Genomic DNA, 27,337 nt, shown 5'->3' on the forward strand with positions numbered 1-27,337 from the left:
AATTCAAGCTAACTTCTTACACTGAGGAAATATCACACTGAATTGACTGATCAAACTTGGTTCAAATTTTCTCCCAATATATTTATTTTTACCAATGAATGGAAACGATCCATCTGGTATACTTAGAAGATATTATTTCATTGGAACCGTTCAATCATATCATGAACAAATTTGAAAGAGAAAATCACTCCAATCTTGCACATGTAGAACTGCAATGAGCTGTGAGAAAGTATATTGTGAATATGATTGTATGAGAGTAAGATAATTCATTCCGTCAATATCAGTTTTTATTGAAACTTACAAGAAAACTCAATCTTATATTCATATTATAGATAATATTATTTATCATATTATTAAATAATAATAATGTTATTATTGATTTCAAATTCATATTGTAAATAAAATATTATTGTATAATCTATACATATAACTGTATATACAATAATATTCAATTTACAATATGAATTTGAAATAAATAATAACATGATTATTATTTCATAAGAGAAATTCATCTCATTAATATCAGTTTCCATTAAAACTTACAAGTAAACTAAATCTGCTGAGTTAACTTCTGTGCATTGAAATACCTCTTATGTATCGTAAATCACGTTTAATAGTATATTGTGGGCTCAGCTTCAGTAAATAGATAAATAAGTATACTTTTATTGCCGTTCAACATCACAATAGTCTTGAATGACGTCAGGAACGATATTATTCAGCAAACATGGGTAACATGGCGGGTTAATGTGGAGAACACCAGTAAAAATAACATACAAGAAGTAAGCCTGAATATTAAAGAAAATAGTACGTCTTGAAGAATAATAATATAACTATTGAAATTTGAAATTCACCTGATTTCAATGTAATCTAAAGGTTGCAAAATTTCTTACAAATTCTTATAGAGTATTTGAATGGGCTACTAGGATGTTTAATTAATGAAAAAACAACACTAGTACGCTTTTGTTTCATTCTTAAGGTGCGTACAGACTTTCGCTCTGCTCCGCAATCGAATGTCACTCGAGCAGATCGATTGATGATCGACCGGGGAGCAAGAGTGGAACGCGAGAAGAGCTAACATCTCCCGTAACGTTCATGATCGGTGCAAGTCCGGAGCGTGGGCGGAGCGATTGCGGAGCGATGGCGGAGCGATTGCGGAGCGATGGCGGAGCGATTGCGGAGCGATGGCGGAGCGGGTTAGAGGCGCGTTTATCTGTACGCACCTTTATATGAACACGACTACAGTCTCGATCACTTATACCATTTTAAAGTAATAAGTTGTTGAAGATGTCGATTCCAGATCGATTAATATAGGATATAAATTGAGCTTAATCTGTTAATAACTATTCTAATCTTTTAGGGAAACTACTATATAGCAGTAAAATCTTGCACAAGAAAGAGAGAGGACCTAGCTAGTAAACCTCTCTAAATATTAGTCAACTTATCACGAAGCTCTAAAATCCCACAAAGCATCACGTGGAAAATTATTAGAATATTTTCAACCACGATTATTCTTCTAAATTAGAATTTCGCGAACCGGAAGATCGACCGCTTCAATTTTGCACTGGAATAACAGAAAACAGCAGAAAAACGCAGATTTGAGCAAATAATGGAAACGAAAGAATGCTGCTCTCTCACTCACTCCGTTTTTACCTTTTCTCCTTCCTCCTATTACTGATGTTTAATAACGATAAAGTTGAACCTGACGAAAACCAAACTGGCTGAAAACAAAACGAGAAAAGAGAGGATCTGCAGAGAGGGAGAGAGAGAAAGAGAGAGAGTGAGTGAGTGAGAGAAAGAGAGTAAGTGGGTGTGTGTGTGTGAGAGAGAGAGAGAGAGAGTGAGTGTAACTCTCACTGTTAGAGTGTGAGAGAGCAAAAAGAAAACTTTTTCTATCTCACCCCGAGTTCACGAGTAACATACCTCCGTAAACTAAACCCGATACTGAAAACAAGCAAATTTGAAAAAGAGCTCAGGTCTTTCCAAACGATAAATGAGCAGCTCGTTTCCTTGTTTTATCGGATATTGAACATTTCTAATGGAGTTGTTAAAGAGCTGCAATCAAACATGCGAAGTTTACTCTCTGGATTAATTTGAGTTCTGTGATTAATTTGAGAAATCTGTGAGTCAATAGAGTGGGAGTGGGATTATTATGGTGTTAATTAATATCGGAAATGATGGTTGAATTTCAGCATTAATGATATAAGAGATTCAGGACAGTAAATCAATACTAGATTTCCTTGTTATAATTTGATTAATCTTGTTTTTCTTTCCTCCTAATTATTGGAATAATTGCTATCCACATGATGTGATTAGATGAATTTGCATGAGCAATGGAAATTGATTCAATTTCATGTTCAGACTGTTCTAAAATTTATTTTATTTTGAGCATTTATTTGTCTCATACAACATTATTATACAAATGTTCTTATTTTTCAATATTTTTATATCATTATCAATATTAATTTCATCTTTATCAAGATATTTTTCAATAAGTTATTTTATATTATTTATTATCAAACATGTACCTATGTTCTTATTTTTCCCATTTAAAGTATCCTCACATGGATTTCAATATCACAGGAACACGACAAACAATAGTGTTATGAGAAAAATAATACACTTCATAGGCCTACATGAAAGATAAATTCTCAGGATGAGTTATCATTCATCACATATTATTATAGGAATGAAATATAAATCAAAGGCCCACATGAAAGAGATATATTTGATTTATGATGTCATGGGGTAATGGGCGAATGAAATAGAAATCAATGTAGAGCAAGACTGTGAGCAACGGACCAAACCCATGCAATATACAAGTTTAGAGTTTCATGCTCCGCCCTACTCTCGCGTGATTGGTCGTCAGAGTATTGCAGTATTCTGACATATACTTGTTCAAACTTTTCTAATTTTTTTTTGAGCATTTATTTGTCTCATATAACATTAATGAGAATGATTCAAATTACATATGTTCTGATTTTTCAATAGTTTTCCCATTAAAAAGTATCCTCACATGTATTTCCAAGTGATACCAATATCACAGGAACACGACAAACAATAGTGTTGTAAGTGGAATGATACAGTTCATAAAAGATGAATAGTATACTACCATAGCCACTTCTAATACAAGGCCGCGGCTTACGATATTGCAACATGGCAGTGTAGGCCTGGAATCTAATACATGATTGGTGAATAAGATCAGCTTATATTTTTTAAAATCTTTTTCACATATCATGTATTAGATTGTAGGCCTAAACTGCGACGTTGCAATATCGTAAGCCGCGGCCTTGTATTAGAGGTGGCTATGATACTACTAAGATGAGTTATCATATCATAGATGAATATTGGGTTGAAAAAGGCTCCCACGAAAGAGAAAAACAAGATATTATGATAATTTATAATGTCATAGGGGAATGGAATGGAAATCAATCTACAATAAGACTGTGAGCGACATACAGAGAAATCACAAGCAATATCAAAGTTCAGACCACGCCTTCAAAAACACCTTTAAGCTCCGCCTTACTCTCTCCTGATTGGTCTTCAGTGTATTGCAGTATTCTGCCGGTAGATTGCAGCAGCTACTGGGTCAAGTAGTTCATATTATTGTATGAGCTCTCCTCAAATTTCCATTAGAAGATACTTATTTATTGTAGAGGATGTTTCTATTCTTGATAAAAAAATGCAATTTTTTTATTTCCATTGCTATTAAAGTACAAAGCTATGATGATTTTCCAGTAGGCTCTTGTTTTCCTAAGTCTTTCCTTCCCTCTCACAATGTTTAGAGATATGTTATCAGTAATCAATGATCTCTTGCTTGGTGTTTTTAATGGGTTTCTCCACTTGCTCTCCAGCATAGGCCGAGAAGTATTTGGTTTTCTTTTTCATTGCATTCATGTTAATGTTTTATTACAAAAGATTATTTATTTATTTATTCGTGGACATAATTATCTAAAATAGTAACAAAGTATATTCAAAATTGAAAAATTCTAGTTTCTTCATCTTTGGACATAAAACTGGACTGAGTTTCTTTGAGGTAGAGATAGAACCTGTCTTTCAAAAAGTTTCCTATTTATGAAATTCATTTAGGAGTAGAGCAGTTTTGGGTTAGGACTGTTGCTCTCGTTCAGTCATCTATTAAGATTTGTAATTGTATCGATGCATGAATGGAAATATTATGATATGCTTGTGATTGTATTTTCAATCACATGACTGATATGAAATTTCAATACTTTACTTCTGTTATTACATCAATATCCTCTAGCCATTTCAGTTTGTGGAAAAAAAATACAATTTATATTTATACAGTATAGTAAAGCAGTTTCCTTAATAGTTTCAAGCATTCTCGAAAATGTAACTCAAAAGTTGAAATCGAGTACACAGGCTTCAACAGAGTTCTACTGTTTCTCGTATTCCTCTTACATCATTTAAGGTGCGTACAGATTCACACACTGAAAACCACAGAGTCCTTATTCTACATGACTGTATAGTGTTTCATGTAGAATACACAAGTATTCCTGCAAGTAGGTTTGCGGGTAGCTACCCAAGTATTCGCGGGGATATCTGCAAGTGGGTTGGCGGGTAAGAGAGTGTGTGGTCGCCCTAGACAACCGCAGTATAAACAAGTTTCCAACAACCGAAACCGACTTTCCCGCACCCTACAAACACTGACGTCTCATTCGGGTTAGGTTCGCTATTCTCATCCAGACCTGAACTGTCTTAGAACCGATGTAGTGGTCAGAATGACTATTCGGATATTGTCTCCTTATTTGATAGAGGATTCTGAATACTTTTTGTGTAGTTGAGAAGTTGACATTGTGGTAATTATTCATATTGAACGAAAAAGACTAAGAAATTGTCAAAAAACACAGATTTATTGATACTTAGAAAGACCGGTTTCGGTTATTACACCATTGTCAATCTCTGATAAACTCATAAACTATTCAAGATTCTGAATACAATTGCTTTCATCAATAATACTTGATAACAGGTACGTTGTAATTGGTTACAATTTCACAGTTTCAGAGGATTCTGAGTGATTTGAAACTGATTTTCTTATTATTTGATCGAGATTTCTCAACACAATTGTTATAAAGTGTTGTTGATAGAAATATTGACAATACATGATGATAATTGGTAACAATTAAACAGTTTTCGTGGATTCAGTTTGATTTTGGACCTGATTTTTTTATTATTTGATCGAAATTTCTCAACAACATTGCTATGAAGTGTTATTGCTAGAAATTTTGACAATACATGATAATTTGTTATAATTCAACAGTTTTCGTGGATTCATTTTGATTTTTGTTCTGATTTTTTCATTATTCGATCGAGATCTCTCAACACCATTGTAATAAAGTATTGTTAATCGAAATATCATCAATACTTGATTCACGAACGTTGTAATTGGTTAAAATATTGAACAGTTTTTGTAATTCTGAGTGATTTTGGATTTTATTGTCTAATTATTTCAAAGTGGATTCTCAAAACCATTCGTATCAACAACAATACTCAAAGACAGGCACGTTGTAATTTGTTACAATTCATAAGTTTCCGTGAATTGTGTGTGATTTTGGTCAGATTGTTTAATTGTTTGATAGAGATTTCTCAATACTATTTCTATCAACAAGACTCAATCACAAGTACGTTGTAATTAGTTATAATTTAATAGTTCTCCTATAAGTTGAATGAAAAAGACTAAGAAATAATTGTCAAAAAACCACTGATTTATAGATAATTAATTAGAAAGACCGGTTTCGGTTATTACATTGTCAATATCTGATAAACTGAAGCTCCTATAAGCTCAGAGAGAGGATGAATTTGTATGATTTTTAAAGTTATTTGTTCAGAATTTTATTCGCTGAATTTTGAATATCATAGACAACCTGTTTTATCTGTAGTCATACTATATAATGATATAGAACTACCCACTATCCCAATATAGTACTAGCCCATAATGGCAGTATGCGATTGAAATTGGTGTTGCTGCAACTACTGGACTAGTGTATTTGACTTGAAATTTCGCATATAGATTCTTAATATACCAAGGATTGTTAGGTTAGGCCTATCTTAAATTCTTCAATATTTCAGTTGGTCAGGTTTTCAGTTTATCAGGTTTTTAATTGAACCATATCGGAGCACGGGTTTCCTTCTGGTTGACCGAGCGAAGTGAGGTCTAAGATTCAAGTCGAGGGTTTGGCATTTCTCTTAATGTTTAAATGTTTGAATGTTTAAATGTTTATATGTTGCGCATTTACGGCGAAACGCGGTAATAGATAGATTTTCATGAAATTTGACAGGTATGTTCCTTTTTAAATTGCGCGTCGACGTATATACAAGGTTTTTTGGAAATTTTGCATTTCAAGGATAATATAAGAGGAAAAATCTGGTGTGGTACACTCACACTACTTTCCTTGCTCATTGATCTATAAGCCTCATTCTTAAACGAGGATAATCTAGGGGAATAACATTATGCCGATTGGCGGCTTAATAATTTGATTAAAACTACGATTATACTATTGTTATTGTTTTCAGAGTACATTTTCCTTTGTTTGAATTATGAAATTTAAGGATTTTTTAAAAATTGTCAAAACAGCTGTTCTACAAATAAAATATCGACGTGTGTTCTTTTGAATAAACTGCTCTACCCACCTACCTCAAGCACGAGAAGGAGGTTACAAAGTAAATTTCTCAAGGATGGGGTGGACCCCCTGTTAGTTTCTCAGGAAGGAAACTCATGCTAGTTTATAGAGCTGATATATAACTATACAGAGTATGAATTTGAAAAAAATCGGTCAAGTCATTTTTGAGAAAATCTTGAAAAACATGTTTTTATTTTGCGATTATCCGCCATTTTTCTCAAGAATATTACGGAGCTCCTGCAATTTTCCAAGAAATGAGACCCATGTCAGTTGATAGGGCTTATAAATAGCTATCCATGGTAAAAATTTGAAGAAAATCGTTAGAGCCGTTTTCGAGAAAACCGTGAAAAACATGGTTTTTTAGTGATTATTCGCCATTTTTCTCAAGAATATTACGGAGCTCCTGCAATTTTCCCAGAAATGAGACTCAAGTCAGTTGATAGGGCTTATAAATAGCTATCTAGGGTATAAATTTGAAGAAAATCGTTAGAGCCGTTTTCGAGAAAACCGTGAATAACATGGTTTTTTAGTGATTATCCGCCATTTTTCACAAAAATATTACGGTGCTCCTGCAATTTTCTCAGAAATGAGACTCATGTCAGTTGATAGGGCTTATAAATAGCTATCCATTGTATGAATTTGAAGAAAATCGTTAGAGCCGTTTTCGAGAAAACCGTGAAAAACATGGTTTTTTAGTAATTATCCGCCATCTTGAATTGAATCTTATTGAATTTCTTATTGTCGGGTCCTCATGGTATAAGGACGTTAAGTTAAAAATTTCAAGTCAATCGGTTGATTAGGAATGGAGTTATCGTGTTCCCAGACATACACACATACACACATACACACATACACACACACACACACATACACACACACACAGACCAACACCCAAAAATCATGTTTTTGGACTCAGGGGACCTTGAAACGTATAGAAAACTTGAAATTTGGGTACCTTAATTTTTTTTGGAAAGCAATACTTTCCTTACCTATGGTAGTAGGGCAAGGAAAGTAAAAAGGAGCCTCCTTCATACGTCAATATTAGAGTAAAAATCAGACTATAGAATTATTGATCATAAAAATCAGCTGTCGAGTTGACTATAAATTGCATGCCATGACGCATGCAATTCAATATCTCAATGTAACTTGGTGAAAAATTAGCAGCTGTGTAGACTATAAATTGCATGCCTCATTTAATGCAATTTTTATGCACTATTAAATAGGATGCAAAGAACTTATAATAGCTCGTATAGGTGCCTAGATGTCTTCTGGTTATCTCGCGCTAAACTCCGGAAAGCGTTATATGATAATTAAATCTTGTGTGAGCATGATCTGATCAGATAAATAGTTAGTGTATCAGTGTGGATGTTCTTATGGTTTGGGACGTCGTTATATCTGCGCTAGGTCTACTGACACAGAACTACTAGTATATAATGCATAAATAACGTCTGTATCAAACATGTATTTCAAACATGTGATCCGAGGATTGTCATACAGGTTCTGGCATGATAAATATGCATATGTGACCAAGTCAACCAACTCCTTCTATTATGAGACATGACCATCTCACAAGAGTCTGTTACTACAGCGGATCTCCACAGTGAATCACAGTCAGAGATTTGAGCATTGTGATGACATATGAAGCAGGGAAAAAGTGCCGACATCGAACGCCAGAGGGCTGCTCAATAGAGGTTCCCTTTTATTGCTGATTGTAGTTCAGGAAGCATTCTTTCCTGCGCTTTGAGGGAGGAACTCGACCTAGAATTGTCTGTCAAAGACTTAATACCCCCAAACGTGATATAGAACTCGCGAACCTTCCAGTTCTTTGAATGATCAAGGGTAAATAGCAGAGTGAGAGAGTAATAGAGAGAGAATACGTAGAAATGGAAGAAGAAGAAGGTGAAGAAGAAGAAGGAGGAGGAGTAGGAGGAGGACAAGGAGGATGAGGAAGGGGATGAAGACGGGAGAACATGAAGAAGAATACGAAGAAATGGGAGAAAAAAAGAAGGAGGAGGAGGATGGTGAAGAAGAAGAAGAAGGAGAAGAAGAAGAACAACAACAAGAAAACGAGAAGAATGAGAGAAAGAAGAAGTAGAAGAAGAAGAGGAAGAAGATGTGGAGTATAGAAGGAGTAGGACTGCAAAGGATCTTCTTTCAATGAAGATTCATCCATACACCGTTGCATCAAATCATACACTTCACATAGAAGACATTCCTAATGTTGGACTTCGAGTGATTGTGTCTTTGGGTTGAGTGACTGGAGAGAGATTTGATGGATTATTTCTTGGAGACTACTCCGCATGAGAGGTAGTTCAAAGAATACATTATTTTCTCTACTTTATACAATTTCTTTCTATGGATTGAGAAAAAAATATTCATTCTTTACTATAAAAGTTCCTCTTATAGTTAAAAAAATTACTTTTTGTTATAATTCTCATTCTTTTCAACTTTTTTTTAATACTTTTCCTTCTTTTTAATATTATAAATACTTCAAGTAATTATTCTGTTTGATACTTTTAATCAACAATAACACTTTTTAATACTTTTCCTTCTTCTAAATAGTATATTTCGCACATAGAGCAGAAAATGAGATTTTTCCGGCTCGAAATCGGTTTTCGGTTCACGAAAAGATTGAGAGCCGGAAAAATATTTTTGCCCGTGGTGCGAACTATATTTTTCGCCACACACAAAAATAAACAATATATATACATATACATATACATATAAACAATATATTATATATATATATATATATATATATATATAATATATATATATATATATATATATATATATATTTATATAGTCAGAATAGTTGTTTACTAAGCACTTCCGAAAGCAGAAGTGGAAGGTGATAGCTCTAGCAAATCTGAGGTTATCTGAATATCAGGAAATTGTTCAAGTATTTTTTTTATTCTGATTTGTCTAAATAACCTAAAAGATTATGTTCAATTATGTGGGAGGTTGAGTTTATACTTTTTTATTCTTTCAAATGAAAATAAGTTGATATTATTAGGTTTTAATTATTGAATAAAGAACACATATAATGAAAAGTTTTTTGATCAGCTGTTTTTCGATCACCTTTCTTAGTTCCATGTTAGCGGCTGGAAAGGGTACTCTTTCCGGCCTAGGCCGAAAGAAACCTGTTCTGAGTCGTCTGCAAACAATGCCTTTCAGATCTATGTAGGGACTGGAAAACAGCTGCTTTCTGTGCAGTGTGGCGAGAAATAACTTTTTCTTTCTTATACTAATCTTCGAGTTTCAGTCCATTTCCTGTATTGAGCTGATGAAAATAATAATCATGAACTGGATGAAAGTCCTGGGAGGTCAAATCAACCCTTAAGTACTTCGGGAAATTTCGAGATTGTCTTGATCAATCAGTGATTTTCGATCAATTTGATTCTCAGTCTCATTTCTTCATATTGAGAGAAGTTTAGCATGATTGGATGGATTGAGAGTGAGAGGGAAACAACCTGTTAAAAACAAGAAGAGATGAGGAAAATGATCCGAAATAGGGTGAAGAATGAAAGAGGGAAAGAGAGGAAAGTTATAACTAGAGATAGAAGGAAGGAGAACTCAGAAAAAGAATGACGAAGGACATAATTTATTTATTCGTGGACAGAATCACAAATCATATAAATATGATTAGGAAGGAACAACAGGCTTGGCCCAAATCTATTCCATTCCCAAATTTTGATAAATTAATAAAATGTCCACAAAAAAATAGGTTATGTTTCTACTGTAAAACGTTCAAGTTCAATTTTCGTCCAAAAATATATATAAGCTAAACATTTTGAATTTAGAGAAATTAAAACATCAAACCATATTCAAATATAACACTTAATTATCACTTCATATTGATATCATAAGATAGAGAGTAACATATTCTCAAAGGGTAAAAGGAAAAAAGACTGATAAAAATAGATTAGATAAATGATTCGTAATAATAATTGTATAAAGGATAAAAGGAGAGAGAAGTGCGAACTTATAATTGGGATAGAAGGAGATAAATGAAAGAGATGAATGGCAAACGACATATAAGATGACTAGAAATAGAAGGAGATAAATGGAAGAGATGACGTAAGATAAAGAGTAGCAGATTCTCAAAGGGTGAAAGGCCATGGTATCTCTGAAAATCTAATTGGGTGCCCTGTTCATCTCATGCTGAGTGCTTGAGTTTCATTGAAGGAGCATAATTACAACAAAATTACTTCGTTTACCAGACTGCCGCTTCGTTTCAAGAGTTTGTTGCTGAGATGATAAGGGGGAGGAGGAGAGGAAAAATTACAAACGACACAGGGCTGACAGAGAGAGAGAAAGAGAGAGAAGGAGAGAGAGCGAGAGAGAGTGAGAGAAAGAGAGATAAATAATTGAAGCTAATCAGGATGCTAAACGACGGAGATCACTCACCTGCACTACTTTCGTATCTTTCTCCAGGTTTGTCTCCAACGGCAGCAATAGATCCACGTAGAAAGCTTTCAGCTGAAACAGAAGATAACAAAATTATCATTATCGTTGGAATAAGTTAGTGTGATATACTCGTATTAGAAAGATTGAGGAAGTAGTGTAGAACATTATTACAATCATCGTCATTGGAATAACACAAGGTTACCATATTTTTTTAGAAATAGAAAGAAAAATAAAAAACTTAGTACTCTTTTTGAAAATTTCAAAAATTAAATTAATATTTAATATTTAATCACAACATGTTTCAAAAAGGTTACTAAGATTTTTATTTTTCTTTCTATTTCTATAAAAGTAGCCCTATACAGAAAAGAGATGCCATATTTTTTCTCTCCCTATCATTTTAATGATGTACTCATTGTATGAATCAATAAATAAAAACTTTTAAAAAATTATTAGTGATGAATATTAGAGAGTTCTATTGAGGAAGAGGAGAAATGCAGTATTAGACACCTAGTAACACAGAATACAGTATAAAATAAAATACAGAATACATTATAGTAGTTAGTTTTCTCTGCAAGTAAGTATACGAATTCCAATCTAGATAAAAATATAAATCTCAGGACCCTTTTAAATATTTTTTTCTAAAGGAAAAAGACAATAGGATTCCAATCTCTTTGATTCGAATATTGTTCTCTTCACTATGAACTCGAAAGATTGAAATTCTCATGAATCAACATTTTAAATTTGAAGTCAATAGTCACGGGAATATATATATATAAAGACATATATATATATATATATATATATATATATATATATATAATATATATATATATATATATATATATATATATATATATATATATATATATATTTCCCAATAAATATTCTGTTCTATTATACTGAATTGAAGTAGTATGAGAAACTGGTGTTCTAAAACAACAAATGTTCCAAACGTAGTTTGAAATTCTGTACCCAGGAGAATTCAATAAATTTGAGATGTGTAGAACATGATACACAAACATGAATACTAATGAAAGTTTTTCCTTTTAATATGAATGATGATATCAGTATTATACATTTACGAGACTTCAGGTTATGTCGTGATGCCTAGATGAATTGAAATCGAGAGGAACTGAGATCTCTTCTACGGAGAAGCAAGATGATTTATGAACATAGTTTAAAATTCTGTACCCAAGAAAACTCGATTAAGTTAATTTCATATATGTAATACTTGATACACAATCATGAACACTGATGAAAGTTTTTCTTTTTAATATGAATAATGATATCAGTATTATACAATTACGAGATTTTAGGTTATGTAGTGATGCCTAAATGAACTGAAATCGAGAGGAACTGAGACACCTTCTACAGAGAGGAAAGATGATTTATGAACATTGTAAATTGTAAAGCATGGCCCAATTAATGAAAGTAATACTACTCATTTCCATGGGACTACAGAATGTTAATGTGATAAAATATTCAAAATGAGGATGAGGACAAACGCTGAGAATATTTAAAGGAGTAATTGCTCCTTTGAAGAGATTACAAAATGCATAAATTACGGGATCCAAATAGATCACTACTCTTCTTATTACAGGTATTTATCATGTTTAATATCCAAATTGAGTCATAAGTTTTGGATTTAAAGATTAGCACAATGCTGAATGAGAATTAGATTTATGTCGTGAAGCCAAGTTACAAATCACCGTTGAAGATTCCATAGTAAATCACCTTCTGAGGTGTTCATTAATTTGTAATTTGTGATGTATCAGATAAATGCTTGCACACCAAGTGCAGAAAACAAAACTACTTTTCTTGTAACTTCAACAAATATGTTTGTGTACACTAAATGATTAAACAAGAAATTGATAACTCATTGTGGATTTTCACGTTTATTGGACCATTTTATGGTTTAGGTCTAATAGTTTGTAATTATCTTTGTGATGTATCAAATGAATGCTTGCGCACCAAGTGCAGAAAACAAAACTACTTTTCTTGTAACTTCAACAAATATGTTTGTGTACACTAAATTATTAAACAAGAAATTGATAACTCAATGTGGATTTTCACGTTTATTGGACCATTTTATGGTTTGGGTGTAATAGTTTGTAATTATTTGTGATGTATCAAATAAATGCTTGCACACCAAGTGCAGAAAAAAAAACTACTTTTCTTGTAACTTCAACAAAAATATGTTTGTGTACACTAAATTATTAAACAAGAAATTGATAACTCAATGTGGATTTTCACGTTTATTGGACCATTTTATGGTTTAGGTGTAATAGTTTGTAATTATATTTGTGATGTATCAAATAAATGCTTGCGCACCAAGTGCAGAAAACAAAACTACTTTTCTTGTAACTTCAACAAATATGTTTGTGTACACTAAATTATCAAACAAGAAATTGAAAACTCATTGTGGATTTCTACGAGAGAATAGACTTTGTGCTTATAATCATTAGCATAGTGACAGTGAGACTTTCATTCATCATTTCAATGAAACAGAAATTCCACACCGGTTTTTGTGTAACATGGCTATACGAAGGAGTGTAATGGTTATTGTTTATCTCTACCAGTGAGTAGGCTACTGAATGTAATTCCATTGTCTACAAATAATTCTGTTGCTGGTGAGATAATGTAATATTTAAGTTTTGAATTTTTCCTACAGTTACGTTGAAAAGTGGCCATTGCTGCACTGATTACAGAACGCAAAGAACCACTTTTCCGCTCTAGTGCGGGAAAAATTTTTCTGCACTCCAGATTTGCAACATGGCAACGCAAAATACTTAGTAGGTTATATGGAGCAACAGTGCAGCAAAATCAAAATGAAGTTGGTAACAGTGACTGCTGTGGCTGCTATAGTGAGCAGAGGTGCAACGAAGCACAACGCGCTAATTATTATTCATTATATATTATAACCAAGGACAACGAGGACTTTAGGATTTTAGGATTAAGGTTTTTATCAATAATAAAATTACACAGAAAAACATTTGATGGATTTCAGGCAATTTTACCCATAATTACCCACTTTTCATATTCAATGGTAACTGTAGGAAAAACTTAATGTGAAATACGTGCGCAAAGTTCCTCTGCTGCACTCAACAAACCATTCCGCCCTCGCCTACGGCTCGGGCGTAAACGTTTCTTTCGGTGCAGCAAACTGTCACTTTGCGCACTAGTTGCACAAATAACTATTTTACAACATCTCAGTTTTATTAATTTTATTGTATTTAATTTTATTCTATTCTATTTTAACATTAGTTATCGTTATTACTATAATTATAATGAAGAATCAATTAATGCTCGCTTACAATAGCCTATTATTTTCTATTGTAATGTTATACTGTAATTGAATAAGAAAGACTAAGAAATTGCCTAAAACCACAGATTTATTGATACTTAGAAAGACCGATTTCGGTTATTACACCATTGTCAATCTCTGATAAACTAAAAAAGTAGAATAAACGTTTTTTAGTTTATCAGAGATTGACAATGGTGTAATAACCAAAACCGGTCTTTCTAAGTATCAATAAATCTGTGGTTTTAGTCAATTTCTTAGTCTTTTTCATTCAATATGAATAATTACCACAATATCACCTTCTCAACTACACAAAAAGTTAGACTATAACTTAACATCATATTCTCAACTCAATTCCACTGCATTTCACTTCAATTCATTTCCAATATTAGATTCTGTTTCCTACAATACAGTCTCTGGAACTGCAGGGAAGAGACACTTTCCACTTGCTCCGGAAGTCTTGTAACGGTTTCAACAGTAGTCAACTTTGGAACAGTTAATACTTATCCACACTATCACAGAGGCAAGAAGTAGATTTACTTTGTTTCAGCATTTGCTGGAAATTCGACACACGTCCTGTAAAGCGTTCCACACTAATTCCTCTAATTAATATTCTTTACGTTTCTTTTTCAACGCAGTTAGTTGTATATGTGCCAGTTAAACAGCTACAGTAGTTGTCGCATACCTTTCAACTATTCTCTTAAACAAGGTTTTCAACGTCAACATCTTTGTTCAAGGTGCTATGATGCAGTTGGTGGTAAAGTGCCATCTCAACAATAATAGTAGTTTATTTATTTATTCACAATTGAGACAACGGGTTTCCCCAAATATGCATCCTTTACAATATAAATTGTACAAATAATCAGTTGTCGTATACATTAAGGTGCGTACAGATGTACGCGACGCGAACATGAACAATTCACTTTCAATCAGCTGATGCCAAGCTTTTTACTTTCATTGCCCTATTACCATTGGTAAGGAAAGTATTGCTTTCCGAAAAAAATCAAGGTACCCCAATTTCTATACGTTTCAAGGTTCCTGAGTCCAAATAGTGGTTTTTCGGTATTGGTCTGTATGAGTGTATGTGCGTCTGTGTACACGATATCTCATCTCCCAATTAACGGAATGACTTGAAATTTGGAACGCAAGCTCCTTACAATATACGGATCCGACACGAACAATTTCGATTCAAGATGGCGACTAAAATGTTGTCAAAAACAGGGTTTTTCGCGATTTTCTCGAAAACGGCTCCAACGATTTTGGTTAAAGTTATACCTAGAATAGTCATCGATAAGCTTTATCAACTGCCACAAGTCCCATATCTGTAAAAATTTCAGGAGCTCCGCCCCATCTATGAAAAGTTTGATTTTAGATTCTCAATTATCAGGCTTCCGATACAATTTAAACAAAACATTCCGAGTGGAAAAGAATGACATGAGAATCTCTACAATTAATGTTGTCAGATATCGGCCTCCGTTGAAGCGTCATGTGTCCAAAGGGGTCATCGTCATCGCCAAAGGGTCAAAGCGTCATCTTACTCCAAAGGGGGGGACACTAAATTATGCAATTGGAACTATATGACAATAAATTAGAATTATAATTGTTCGGTCTTGAGTACGGTTTCCTTGTATGGTAGGTCTCACCTTGTGTTGGTGAATGCTGCAGCTTAATTTGCTCCGTAGAGAAGGGGGGACGTACAATAAAGAAAAAAAAGTAATTGATATTTAAAATGGTCAGATCAAAAAGAATAATTGAGCGGTTGTAATATTTGAGGTTATGATTCAATGATAGATATTTGCAGGTTAGGTTGATCAATCTTTGTTTAATCGGATTGTCGATATCACTTAAATCAGAGTATCGAAGTAGAATGGCTGGTGTGTAGATAGAACAGGTTGAAAAAGTTAACTTGCTCAATAAAGAGGTTGGCGGTCTACAAAGGTAGCCGAAGTGAGGGACCTGAATTTCTAACTTAATATGGTTAGGTGGAATTAAATTCAATTTAATAATAAGATGCAGTTCAACTTGAACCTGCTGAAAATAAATTCTGCTGTCACTACGATCAGACAGAGATAGTAATTTTGGAGTGAACTTTTTCTCCAAATGATGACGAATATATCCAGAATCCAATAATTGTGCCGTAATTTGGAAAGATGTTAGACCGTATGAAACAACAGATCGAATGGCAAATCCATGCGAACCAGGTCTCTGATAAGTACTATAGGTTGTCTGAGAGCAGAGTGCTGAACCAAAATAGTAAATATTTCGAGTACCGAGTTTAATTCTAATGCTGTTTAAACGATCTACTACCTCTCTTGGCGATGTTGATCGGCTAATAATATAGGATTCACTTCACCTCGGTGGGGTAGGCTAGTGGAAGTCGATTTATTATTTGATTCTGCGGGATACCCCCAATGACAGAATTTGTTACTTGATAAGAAGATCGACCACCATTTACCACCATAAGAAATAATAATCTAATGATAGATACTATACTCGCTACTGTCTGACTATTGCAAAACAGGATGAGTCCTGAATGATCAATGTGTGTCAGTCGAGAAAGAACGAATTTGGAGGTATAATGAAGTAAATCCAGTTTAATAGAACGGTAAAATGGATATATTCTGAAGGATGTATTTTTACAACAAATATTGAATAGATTGATGAACAGATTATGTAGATAATAGCTTTCAAATAGATACAGAATGAAGATTGGTTGACAACAGATTTGAATCTTTAAATTGTAAATATTATATAAAAAGTTCGGTACTTTTCAATTAAACAGAACAAAATGGATAATAGCCCTTAGGAAAGGGTCATAAACTGAACTAGTTAAACAAGAAAAAACAAGTTAATATTAAATGGTGATTCAGAGAATAGAACAAATTAATATTTAAAATTACTCTCAGGGTGTGGTTCCGCCTAAGGAAAATAGACCTTTTAGCTAAGTACAGCGTGGACAGTTAAATTTATTTAATACTATAAAATTTAATTATGATAAATTTTGTACCCTTAAAACTACAGTCATGACTTTTCCAAATGGACGAATTTATACGCTGTACAATTTTCGCAGATTTATGGGGATCCCTTTTTATATATTCGAACAACTTACGTAGACTTTTGTTTCCGTTTTTTGGTTTTTCGAAATATATTCGGCCGTAGAATATATCGTTCCGGCTGGGTCCTTCCACGTGGCGAAAAATGTTGAACAGACTTCACTGATATAATTTCAGGGTTTATTTGAATGAAATTTAAAATCTTAATATCACAATTATTATAGGAACTTTGGAACAGCTTTTAAAAAACAGAAAAACGAAGATTAAGTTACATTAAACAGAAATTAAAGCTTTTGAACAATTAGGTACGTGGACTAGGTCTGCATCCTACCGATGATCCTTGCAAAATGGCCTCGAGTCTTCCTCTTCTAATTTTCACTTCAATTTCTCCTCCAAATTTTATCTTGCCAAATTTACATATTAATTCGGGATTGGTCCGATTCTGTGACGTAACCAATACGCCGAATGGGTGGTGTCACTGTGTCCAACTTTAAAGCTTTTAAAATAGGGTGAAATTCCTGATTTGAAGTTGTTCCAAATTATTATTTAGTTTTTTATAATTATAATAATACATAAATAATAGAATTCATCTATGATGATATGCTTTTAAATTGGCTTCAATGAACAGCTAATGATTATGGAACATAGACATGCTTGTATAACATAAAGTAGACATAATAATATATATGTTTATAACAATAACGAACATCATAATAAATAAATATTTCTTCCTATTTTTTGTTAATATTGTTTTTTATACGCTAGAATATCGACCCTCAAACGTTATATATGGCTAAGCTAATTTGTTCATATATTTTTAACAAGTATATTTTTCTTTGTAGTTTAAATAAATAAATATTCGGGCTTATTTGGTCTAGAAACGAAAGTATAAAAATGAAAAATTTAATAATATATTATTTCTATGATCGATGTTTAGTTGAACTGCCTTCTCAATTTGCTACTTGTTAATGAGCTAGCCTTGGTTTGTTTTAGGGTTATGTTTTCATTTCGAAACTAACCTTCAAATATAACTTTACTGTTCCAATCCATAGGCATATAAACGTATACGGTTTTTTCCATTGACTAATTTTTTGGAAGGCATACAATTACAGATTTATTTATTTCCTTCTTTGTAAGTCAGATAATGGTCGTCTATCTACCTCAGATAAGATTGTATTGTTTCTACGGTGATAGAAGCTATTCCGTTCTTGTACTAGCCTATGAACAAATTTATTCTGTATTTTGAGGACTGTACAATCATTGGTACATCACAATGTTCAGTAACATTTTCACCTAAAATTAAAAATAAGCTCGAAATTCAAGAAAATGTGATTATCCAATTGCAAACTTTTGGCAACTGTTGATTCTATTAAATGATTCACTATGAAGAGATAGCAGACCTCGTGTGTCTCCAGCGTTATTGCCCTGTCACCAGCTGGCTCAAATCTTTGAATAGTAGACTTGAGAAGCTCGGGAACACTAGCGTCAGGTGATCAATTTTCATAACGGCAAGGAAAGTTGTGTGAGTGCGCCACACCAGATTTTTATATCTGTATCTTTCCGTTTCTGTAAAAATACAGATATAATCAGCCGATTAAAAGTGAATTGCTCATGTTCGCGGCGCGTATATCTGTACGCACCTTTAGAAAGCTTTTCAACTTCAACAACTGAGTTCAAGATAATATTCTGTTTCTACTTGTCGCGTAATAAACGAAATAAGAAAGATTTGATAGAATGTAACGGTCAATCATTCCACAATCTTGTGGTTTCTAGGTGAACTTTCACAAAATATTACTGTTATTCAGACTAATACCTTCAGTTGCACAGAAGATCTGTTAACTTTAATTCCCGATTAAATGACACGAGAACCAATCAGAGAAGCTTTCTTCTCAGAAAAAACATTCTCTGATAGGCTCTTGTGGAATTTAATCGTGATTAAAAGTCAGGCTTACAAACTTAGCAGACTACGTGTAACAGGCTTTCGTGCAACCGAGCCATATTCAAGTTTTCCGTCATGATGTTGTACCTTCCCACAATTTGAGTATTTGCACACAATTTTATGAATAATTGGATTAATATTATTATGATGAGAATGTATAAAAATTGAAAGAATACTCACAATATTCATTTGTTGAGCTTGGATCTCCTTGTAGACTTCCACTATCTGCATGAGAGCGGATCCTGGAAAAAAAACAATACAAAATTATTATTCAATTATTGTGACTAATTTCATAATTCATTTTTGTTTTCATTTCAAAATACCTCAGTCCAATAACATTGAAACTTTAGAAAGATATTCTTGGGCTAGGTTGCACAATAGCCAGTTTTTGGGAGCTCTCCATTCCAATAGTCTTGAACCACAATGAGTGGGTAAAACTTGGCTAAGAAAGCAGCCACTTTTCATAACAAACTTTGCATGAAGTATGGTTTCAAGACGCTTTCCCCAAATCCACTCACTCTCTCTCACTCACTTTATCTCTTTCAGTCTCTGTCCAACACACACACACTCACTCTCTTTCTTTTTATATTCCCCTGCTCCACAGACTGTTTCTCTCACTTACTCACTCTCTCTCTGTCTGTCTGTCTCTCTCTCTTTCACTCCCTCTCCCACTCTCTCTCTCCGTCTCTCTAAATTTTGATAATGAAAACTAAAACCCCTAAGTATCTGGCAGTAGATTACCGATTTTGGTCGTGGAGGAACGCGGCATGGATCCCACCTGCTGGCTGTCCCAACACATAGGACTGTTATGTACAACTAGTCGTTCCTTGTGACAGCCTGTAGTTTGTGGAATTCTCTGCCTGCTGAGCTAAGGCTTGTTGAGGGACATCGTCGGTTCGGTGCGGCTGTCTTGCGGTGAATCAGAGGTGGTGGACTCGGCTGGAATGCTCAATAAATCTTGACGTGTGTGTTGATGTGTGTGTGTGTGTGTGTGTGTGTGTGTGTGTGTGTGTGTGTGTGTGTGTGTGTGTGTGTGTGTGTGTGTGTGTGTGTGTGTGTGTGTGTGGTGTATGTGTATGTGTCCTTTCTTCCTTCTTTAATTTATTCCTCTCTTTCTTCTTTTCTACTTCTATCGAAATGATCTATGGATTTTGAACTGACGTTTCTTCCATTTTCACTTTTCTTTGAATTTTTTTTTCTTTCTATCATTCGCTATTTGGAAGTTTTTTATTATTTTGTAAAATTAGTTTTTTTATCTTATAATCTTTGTTGTACAGTGTTTTAGTTTTACTTAGAATTGTATTAGAGGGTTAAGTGTAAGAGAGAGGGCTGGGCACTAACTTCGCCCTCCTAGGTTTTTAATAAAGGCAGCTAATCAATCAATCATCTTTGTCTCTCTCTCTCTCAGAGAGATATCATAAATGAATCAACCAATAAATAACACTCCTCCTCTAGCTGACTTCAATATCTCTCTCTAACTCTCACCCCCTATCGCTGTTTCTTTTTTCTCTCTCTCTCACACACTCATTCTCTTGGCACGAGAAAACTAATTCTCTCTTATCTCGAGCAGAATTCCTCAGAAAACCACTCAGACATTCAGCTCATCAGAGTGAGTGTTACGAATCAATGCAGAAGCGAGGTGGTGTGATGTTTTATGTAATGTTAGTAGAAGAAGTTTGGCTGTTCAGTTCAGTGTGAGTCGCTGCCTTAAGTGATGAGGACACAGTCGTGAGATGAGGCTGTGGGTCGTTAACGTATATTGTCCCTCATACTGTGCCTCAAAACGTTCTGCCTCACAAAACTGTGCCTCACAACACTTTGCCTTACACACAATGTGCGTCTCAAAGCTTACCTCAAACACTGTGCCTCACAAAACGGTACCTCTAACAAAAACTGTGCCTCACACACTATTCTTCTCGAAACTGTACCTCAGAAAACTGTGCCTCACACACACTGTGCCTCACAAAACGGTACCTCGATCAAAAACTGTGCTTCACAGACTCTATCCTTCACAAAACTGTGCCTCACACACACTGTGCCTCACGAATCTGTGCCTCACAACGCTTGCCTCACAACGTGCCTCAAACATTGTGCCTCACAGCAGCCACCTTTTTGAGGCGGCAGAAAGCGCATGCAATTTATGACACTCTCTCACTCTGCCCCTCGTTAGGAAATGGTGTGGAAGTTACGAGCGTTTTCTTGAAACAACAGATTTCGGACTGGAAAACTTCCCTTGTCGCCGTCTCAGTGGGGAAGAGCAAGTTTATCACGAACATGTCAGCCTGGAACATGCTTATCAAGGGTGCATAGAGTGGGTACTTGTGAGGAAAACTGTCCCATATCCTATGAAAAAGAGTGTAATGCTCTAAATACTAAAATACTCTCAGTTTCTAATTTTCTATGGTTCAATATTCTACGCAGAGAGAGGATTGAGTGCAGCACTTCCTAAGAATAAATTTTTGAGTTCATATCTTGATCTAATCATGTTTAATATCAGGGCACCGAGCTTCGCTCGTGATTTTTATTTATTGATAAAAAGAACACAATCCTCTAAAATGATCGTGTTTATATTTCACAGCTGGCTAAACGTCATCTTATGAATTTCGAAGATGCGGTATTTTGATTTTTCACATACTCACTTTTTCACTATTCACAGCTGTTTCAGCCAAGGATGAATTATCCTTTTAATGTCGTTCAGCGAGTTTTCTCAAGGATGAGACCTAGTGCAATCGAATCTTTATTTCATAAACCTACTATGTTCCAAATTTCATGAAAATCGTTAGAGCCGTTTTCGAGATCCGTTAAACATGAATAACCAGATATAAAAATAACCAGATATAAAAATATCCTGATATGAAAATAACCAGATATGAAAATAGCCAGGTATATAAATACAGAAATTGTTCGCTTCATATGATAGGATATTCCTAGTTTGTTGTTTTTTATGTTAGTTTCATATTCTTCTTCTATATTCTAGTCTAATCATGTTTGTATTCATTCTATAAATGTGAAACATCACACGAAATTAATATTAAGTAATGAATTTGATTCTTAATCTGCGTTTACACCTAAGTTATTAACAAACTGTTCATTTTTCCGTCCTTGAATATTCTATTAGATTGAACATAACGTAGTAAACATATGATGAGCATATGTGTTTGTCAAGTTCCGTTCAATCTAATAGAATCTATAAGGACGGAAAAATAAACATTTTGTGAATAATTTTGGTGTAAATGCAGCTTAAATAATTCTAATAAAAATTGGGATTGAACACAAACTACTGCTGATGATAATATTATTATTATTATTATTATATTATTATTATTATTATTATTATTATTATTATTATTATTATTATTATTATTATTATTATTATTATTATATTATAATAAGATAATATTTATTGTTATTTCTAATTCAAATCGCAATTTCCAATAGAATGTATCGTATGGAATTTAAAGATTGTATGAATACTGGAAGAAATTGGAATGGAGCTTTTTTGGCAGTTGAAGAAAGACTGATGATTTGGATTGACCGTTGGCAAAACGATCGTTGGAGCATGAGCCAGAAGTTGGCATTATATTGAACATTGAATATTTCTTCCATTCAGCTATTCTATGGCGACTTGAACTGATCAAAATATTATTCATTATGGTTTCACTCATTGGTTTAGCCACCTCTATTGCTTGAGGAATAAATAACAGGTTATTTCCGTTGAAATGATTGGGTTATAATGTTATTATAATATAGGTGCGTGCGTACAGATTTACGCGCCGCGAACATGAGCAATTCACTTCTAATCAGCTGATGCCAAGCTTTTTATATCTGTATCTTACTGTTTCTGTGAAAATACAGATATAGTCAGCTGATTAAAAGTGAATTGCTCATGTTCGCGGCGCGTATATCTGTACGCACATAAGTCCAACATCAGTTGAATAATTTCAATATCATGTTTTCTTCCAAGATTGATAAGGTGCGAATGTTAGGATATTATCTTATGAAAAACATGAATATTATCAAATTATTACATGAGATAAAATTATATTCTGAATTGTTTATAGTCTCTCTACTGGTTTCTTCCAATATTGTCAATATCAATCATAATTTTTTCAAATGAAAAAGACTAAGAAATTGCCAGAAAACCACAGATTTATTGATACTTAGAAAGACCGGTTCCGATTATTACACCAATGTCAATCTCCGATAAACTTTATAATTTTTTTATTCGTCATCAGGCTTCATCAATAATTTGAATCTCAAATGAGATTTGTCATAGAAAAGCTGAAGAGTTTCGTGATACTATAAAAGTATGATGTAGGCTAGCCAATCAAAATGATGAAATACAGAATATATATATTTTTCAAATATGGAATTCCGAAACACCTATTTCCGAGAGGAATAATAATTTGTGAAATAAGTTGTGAGAAGCAGTGAAATCAGCACATTCCAATACAGAAGCCATTATAATGACGAGATTCCTTTGCTCATTACAGAGAACTGGTTCATCGACAGCTCTCTTTGAAAAATATGTGTTATAATTTAGAAAAAAATTTAACCGGCTACACACGAGTGAATTTTGCTCAATATAATTTGTATCTCACCCAACATCAAAGCATATTCTGTATTCGAACAGTGTTTAAGGACTGACAGAAATAATTCGAGCGGAATATCATTCATGAAGCAACTAGATTGCTTTTGGAGCCAAGAGAATTTCAATGGCTGTAATTTAAAACGACATAAAGGAAAACGGAAATTCCTTGCATTCCTCATTCTCGACAGTGTATCTCACACACGAACAGATAATGATGGAGAGAGAGGGGAGGATTGGATACGTGGGAGTGGGAGAGAGATGTAATGAGGGTGTGACACACAGAGTGAAAGAGAAACGGAGAGTAAGTGAGATGTATGCGGAAGAAAAGGAGATTGAACAAAATTAATGGGAATGAAGGGTTGGGAGCAGTAAGAGAGATGAAGGGGGAAGAAAAGATGTGAAAGAAGAAGAGGGATGAAGGGGGAAGAAAAGATGTAGAAGAAGAAAAAGAAGAGGGAAAAAAAGATGTGAAAGAAGAAGAGTGATGAAGGGGGAAGAAAAGATGTAGAAGAAGAAAAGAAGAGGGAAAAAAGAAGAAGAGTGATGAAGGGGGAAGAAAAGATGTAGAAGAAGAAAAGAAGATGTAAAAGAAGAAGAAGAAGAAGAAGAAGAAGAAGAAGTAGAAGAAGAAGACGAAGAAGAAGAAGAAGAAAAGAAGAAGAAGAAAAGAAGAAGAAGAAGAAAAAAGAAGAAGAAGAAGAAGAAGAAGAAGAAGAAAAGAAGAAGAAGAAGAAGAAGAAGAAGAAGAAGAAGAAGAAGAAGAAGAAGAAGAAGAAGAAGAAGAAGAAGAAGAAGAAGAAGAAGAAGAAGAAGAAGAAGAAGAAGAAGTAGAAGAATAATGAGAAGGAGGAGGGGAAGGAGAAGAAGAAGAAGAAGAAAAATTCAAGCAAGATAGAAAATGAATCTAATGATGAGAGGGCTATAAATTAAGGCGAAGTTAATGGGAAATTTTCTAAGAATTAAGAAGGAGACTCTGTCTCATGCTTCATAGAGTTTATTAAATCTATTATAGAATCCATACTGGCTTATTTCTCACAAGGATATTCTCACTTATATCCATCTTCTATTTATTTTCAATTTCTCATAACTTCACCTTCTTGTTTGTCTCATTCCATATTATTTATTGACAAGTTAGATATAATTAATTGATTTTCAATGAGAATCAATCCTTCGATGATTTCATTAAAATCCTTTGATGAAACCATCGTTGAGACAAGAGAGATAGAAGGTTTTGAAGCCTTAAAAAGGTTTCATTAGCTCCATTCATTTTTGCTCATGTATCGAGTAAAGAATATCTGGCTAACTATTTATAATATTTCGTTCGACACTTTATTTTCTCTTCTTTTACCTCAGACTTGATGATTCCTGCTCTCAATCTGGCATAAGGATCGATGAGAAAGTACTACGGATCACCAAGATCTATTTGATACATCACATCCGAAACAATATTGAACCTTCCGACATCCAAATATTATCTTATCAACGTAGACCGAATCGTTTTTTTCATAAACTTTCACAATCCTGACTAGCAATTGGGAGGTACCGGGTTCGATTCCCGAGCTGGCAACTAATTTTTGGATAGTAGTTCTCATCGAGTTCCTGACTAGCAATTGGGAGGTACCGGGTTCGATTCCCGAGCTGGCAACTAATTTTTGGATAGTAGTTCTCATCGGGTTCCTGACCAGCAATTGGGAGGTACCGGGTTCGATTCCCGGGCTGGCAACTAATTTTTGGATAGTAGTTCTCATCGGGTTCCTGACCAGCAATTGGGAGGTACCGGGTTCGATTCCCGGCTGGCAACTAATTTTTGGATAGTAGTTCTCATCGGTTCCTGACCAGCAATTGGGAGGTACCGGGTTCGATTCCCGGCTGGCAACTAATTTTTGGATAGTAGTTCTCATCGGTTCCTGACCAGCAATTGGAGGTACCGGGTTCGATTCCGAGCTGGCAACTAATTTTGGATAGTAGTTCTCATCGGGTTCCTGACCAGCAATTGGGAGGTACCGGGTTCGATTCCCGGGCTGGCAACTAATTTTTGGATAGTAGTTCTCATCGGGTTCCTGACCAGCAATTGGGAGGTACCGGGTTCGATTCCCGGCTGGCAACTAATTTTTGGATAGTAGTTCTCATCGGGTTCCTGACCAGCAATTGGGAGGTACCGGGTTCGATTCCCGGGCTGGCAACTAATTTTTGGATAGTAGTTCTCATCGGGTTCCTGACCAGCAATTGGGAGGTACCGGGTTCGATTCCCGGGCTGGCAACTAATTTTTGGATAGTAGTTCTCATCGGGTTCCTGACCAGCAATTGGGAGGTACCGGTTCGATTCCCGAGCTGGCAACTAATTTTTGGATAGTAGTTCTCATCGGGTCCTGACCAGCAATTGGGAGGTACCGGTTCGATTCCCGGGCTGGCAACTAATTTTTGGATAGTAGTTCTCATCGGTTCCTGACCAGCAATTGGGAGGTACCGGTTCGATTCCCGGGCTGGCAACTAATTTTTGGATAGTAGTTCTCATCGGGTTCCTGACCAGCAATTGGGAGGTACCGGGTTCGATTCCCGGGCTGGCAACTAATTTTTGGATAGTAGTTCTCATCGAGTTCCTGACTAGCAATTGGGAGGTACCGGATACGATCCCGGGCTGGCAACTAATTTTTGGATAGTAGTTCTCATCGGGTTCCTGACCAGCAATTGGGAGGTACCGGGTTCGATTCCCGGGCTGGCAACTAATTTTTGGATAGTAGTTCTCATCGGGTTCCTGACCAGCATTGGGAGGTACCGGGTTCGATTCCGGGCTGGCAACTAATTTTTGGATAGTAGTTCTCATCGAGTTCCTGACCAGCAATTGGGAGGTACCGGGTTCGATTCCCGGGCTGGCAACTAATTTTTGATAGTAGTTCTCATCGGGTCCTGACCAGCAATTGGGAGGTACGGGTTCGATTCCCGGGCTGGCAACTAATTTTTGGATAGTAGTTCTCATCGAATTTCTATCTGCTGTTAACCCTGTTGTCAAGTCTGAAGTATCAGAAGCTTCTGGGTGATTCACCATTTATTTAGGATTTTCGTTAAATAAAATTAATATTTATTAGCATTTGAAATAAATCATTCCCATTCAATTCCATCTGTAAACTTTCACAATCCTCTGTGAATTGAGAAAACTTGATTCTAGAGCTACTCTTTAATATTGTTTCGTGTATTTAGGCTTACTTCTTTCATTTAAGGCTGTGCAAAGGCTAAAAATAAACTTTCTACTCGTGATATTTTCTAAGTTTTTTCCATTTGTAAATCATCAAGATATCAAAATGAAAAGTTTTCTCATGAAAACATTTTTTTCCTGTCATTACTTTTTGAGATATGAGCACCTGAAGTTCAAATTTTTGGGACAGAACATTTCAAATTAGATAAGAT

At 34.6% G+C, this 27,337-nt stretch overlaps 1 protein-coding gene across 2 annotated transcripts in view; it reads right to left on the reverse strand.

The window, feature by feature from the left end:
- LOC111063241 (brain-specific angiogenesis inhibitor 1-associated protein 2) overlaps window positions 1–27,337 on the reverse strand; it is a 552,780-nt gene that overhangs the window by 35,644 nt on the left and 489,799 nt on the right. For both annotated transcript variants that reach the window (XM_039433822.1, XM_039433823.1), the window contains exons 5-6: window positions 19,522–19,583; window positions 11,049–11,120 (exon numbers count right to left, since the gene is read on the reverse strand). In XM_039433822.1, coding sequence (XP_039289756.1) covers window positions 11,049–11,120; window positions 19,522–19,583 — 134 coding nt within the window. The remainder of the gene's footprint in view (window positions 1–11,048; window positions 11,121–19,521; window positions 19,584–27,337) is intronic.

This window comes from Nilaparvata lugens, chromosome 8 (genome assembly GCF_014356525.2).
Source record: "Nilaparvata lugens isolate BPH chromosome 8, ASM1435652v1, whole genome shotgun sequence".
Classification (NCBI taxonomy): domain Eukaryota; kingdom Metazoa; phylum Arthropoda; class Insecta; order Hemiptera; family Delphacidae; genus Nilaparvata; species Nilaparvata lugens.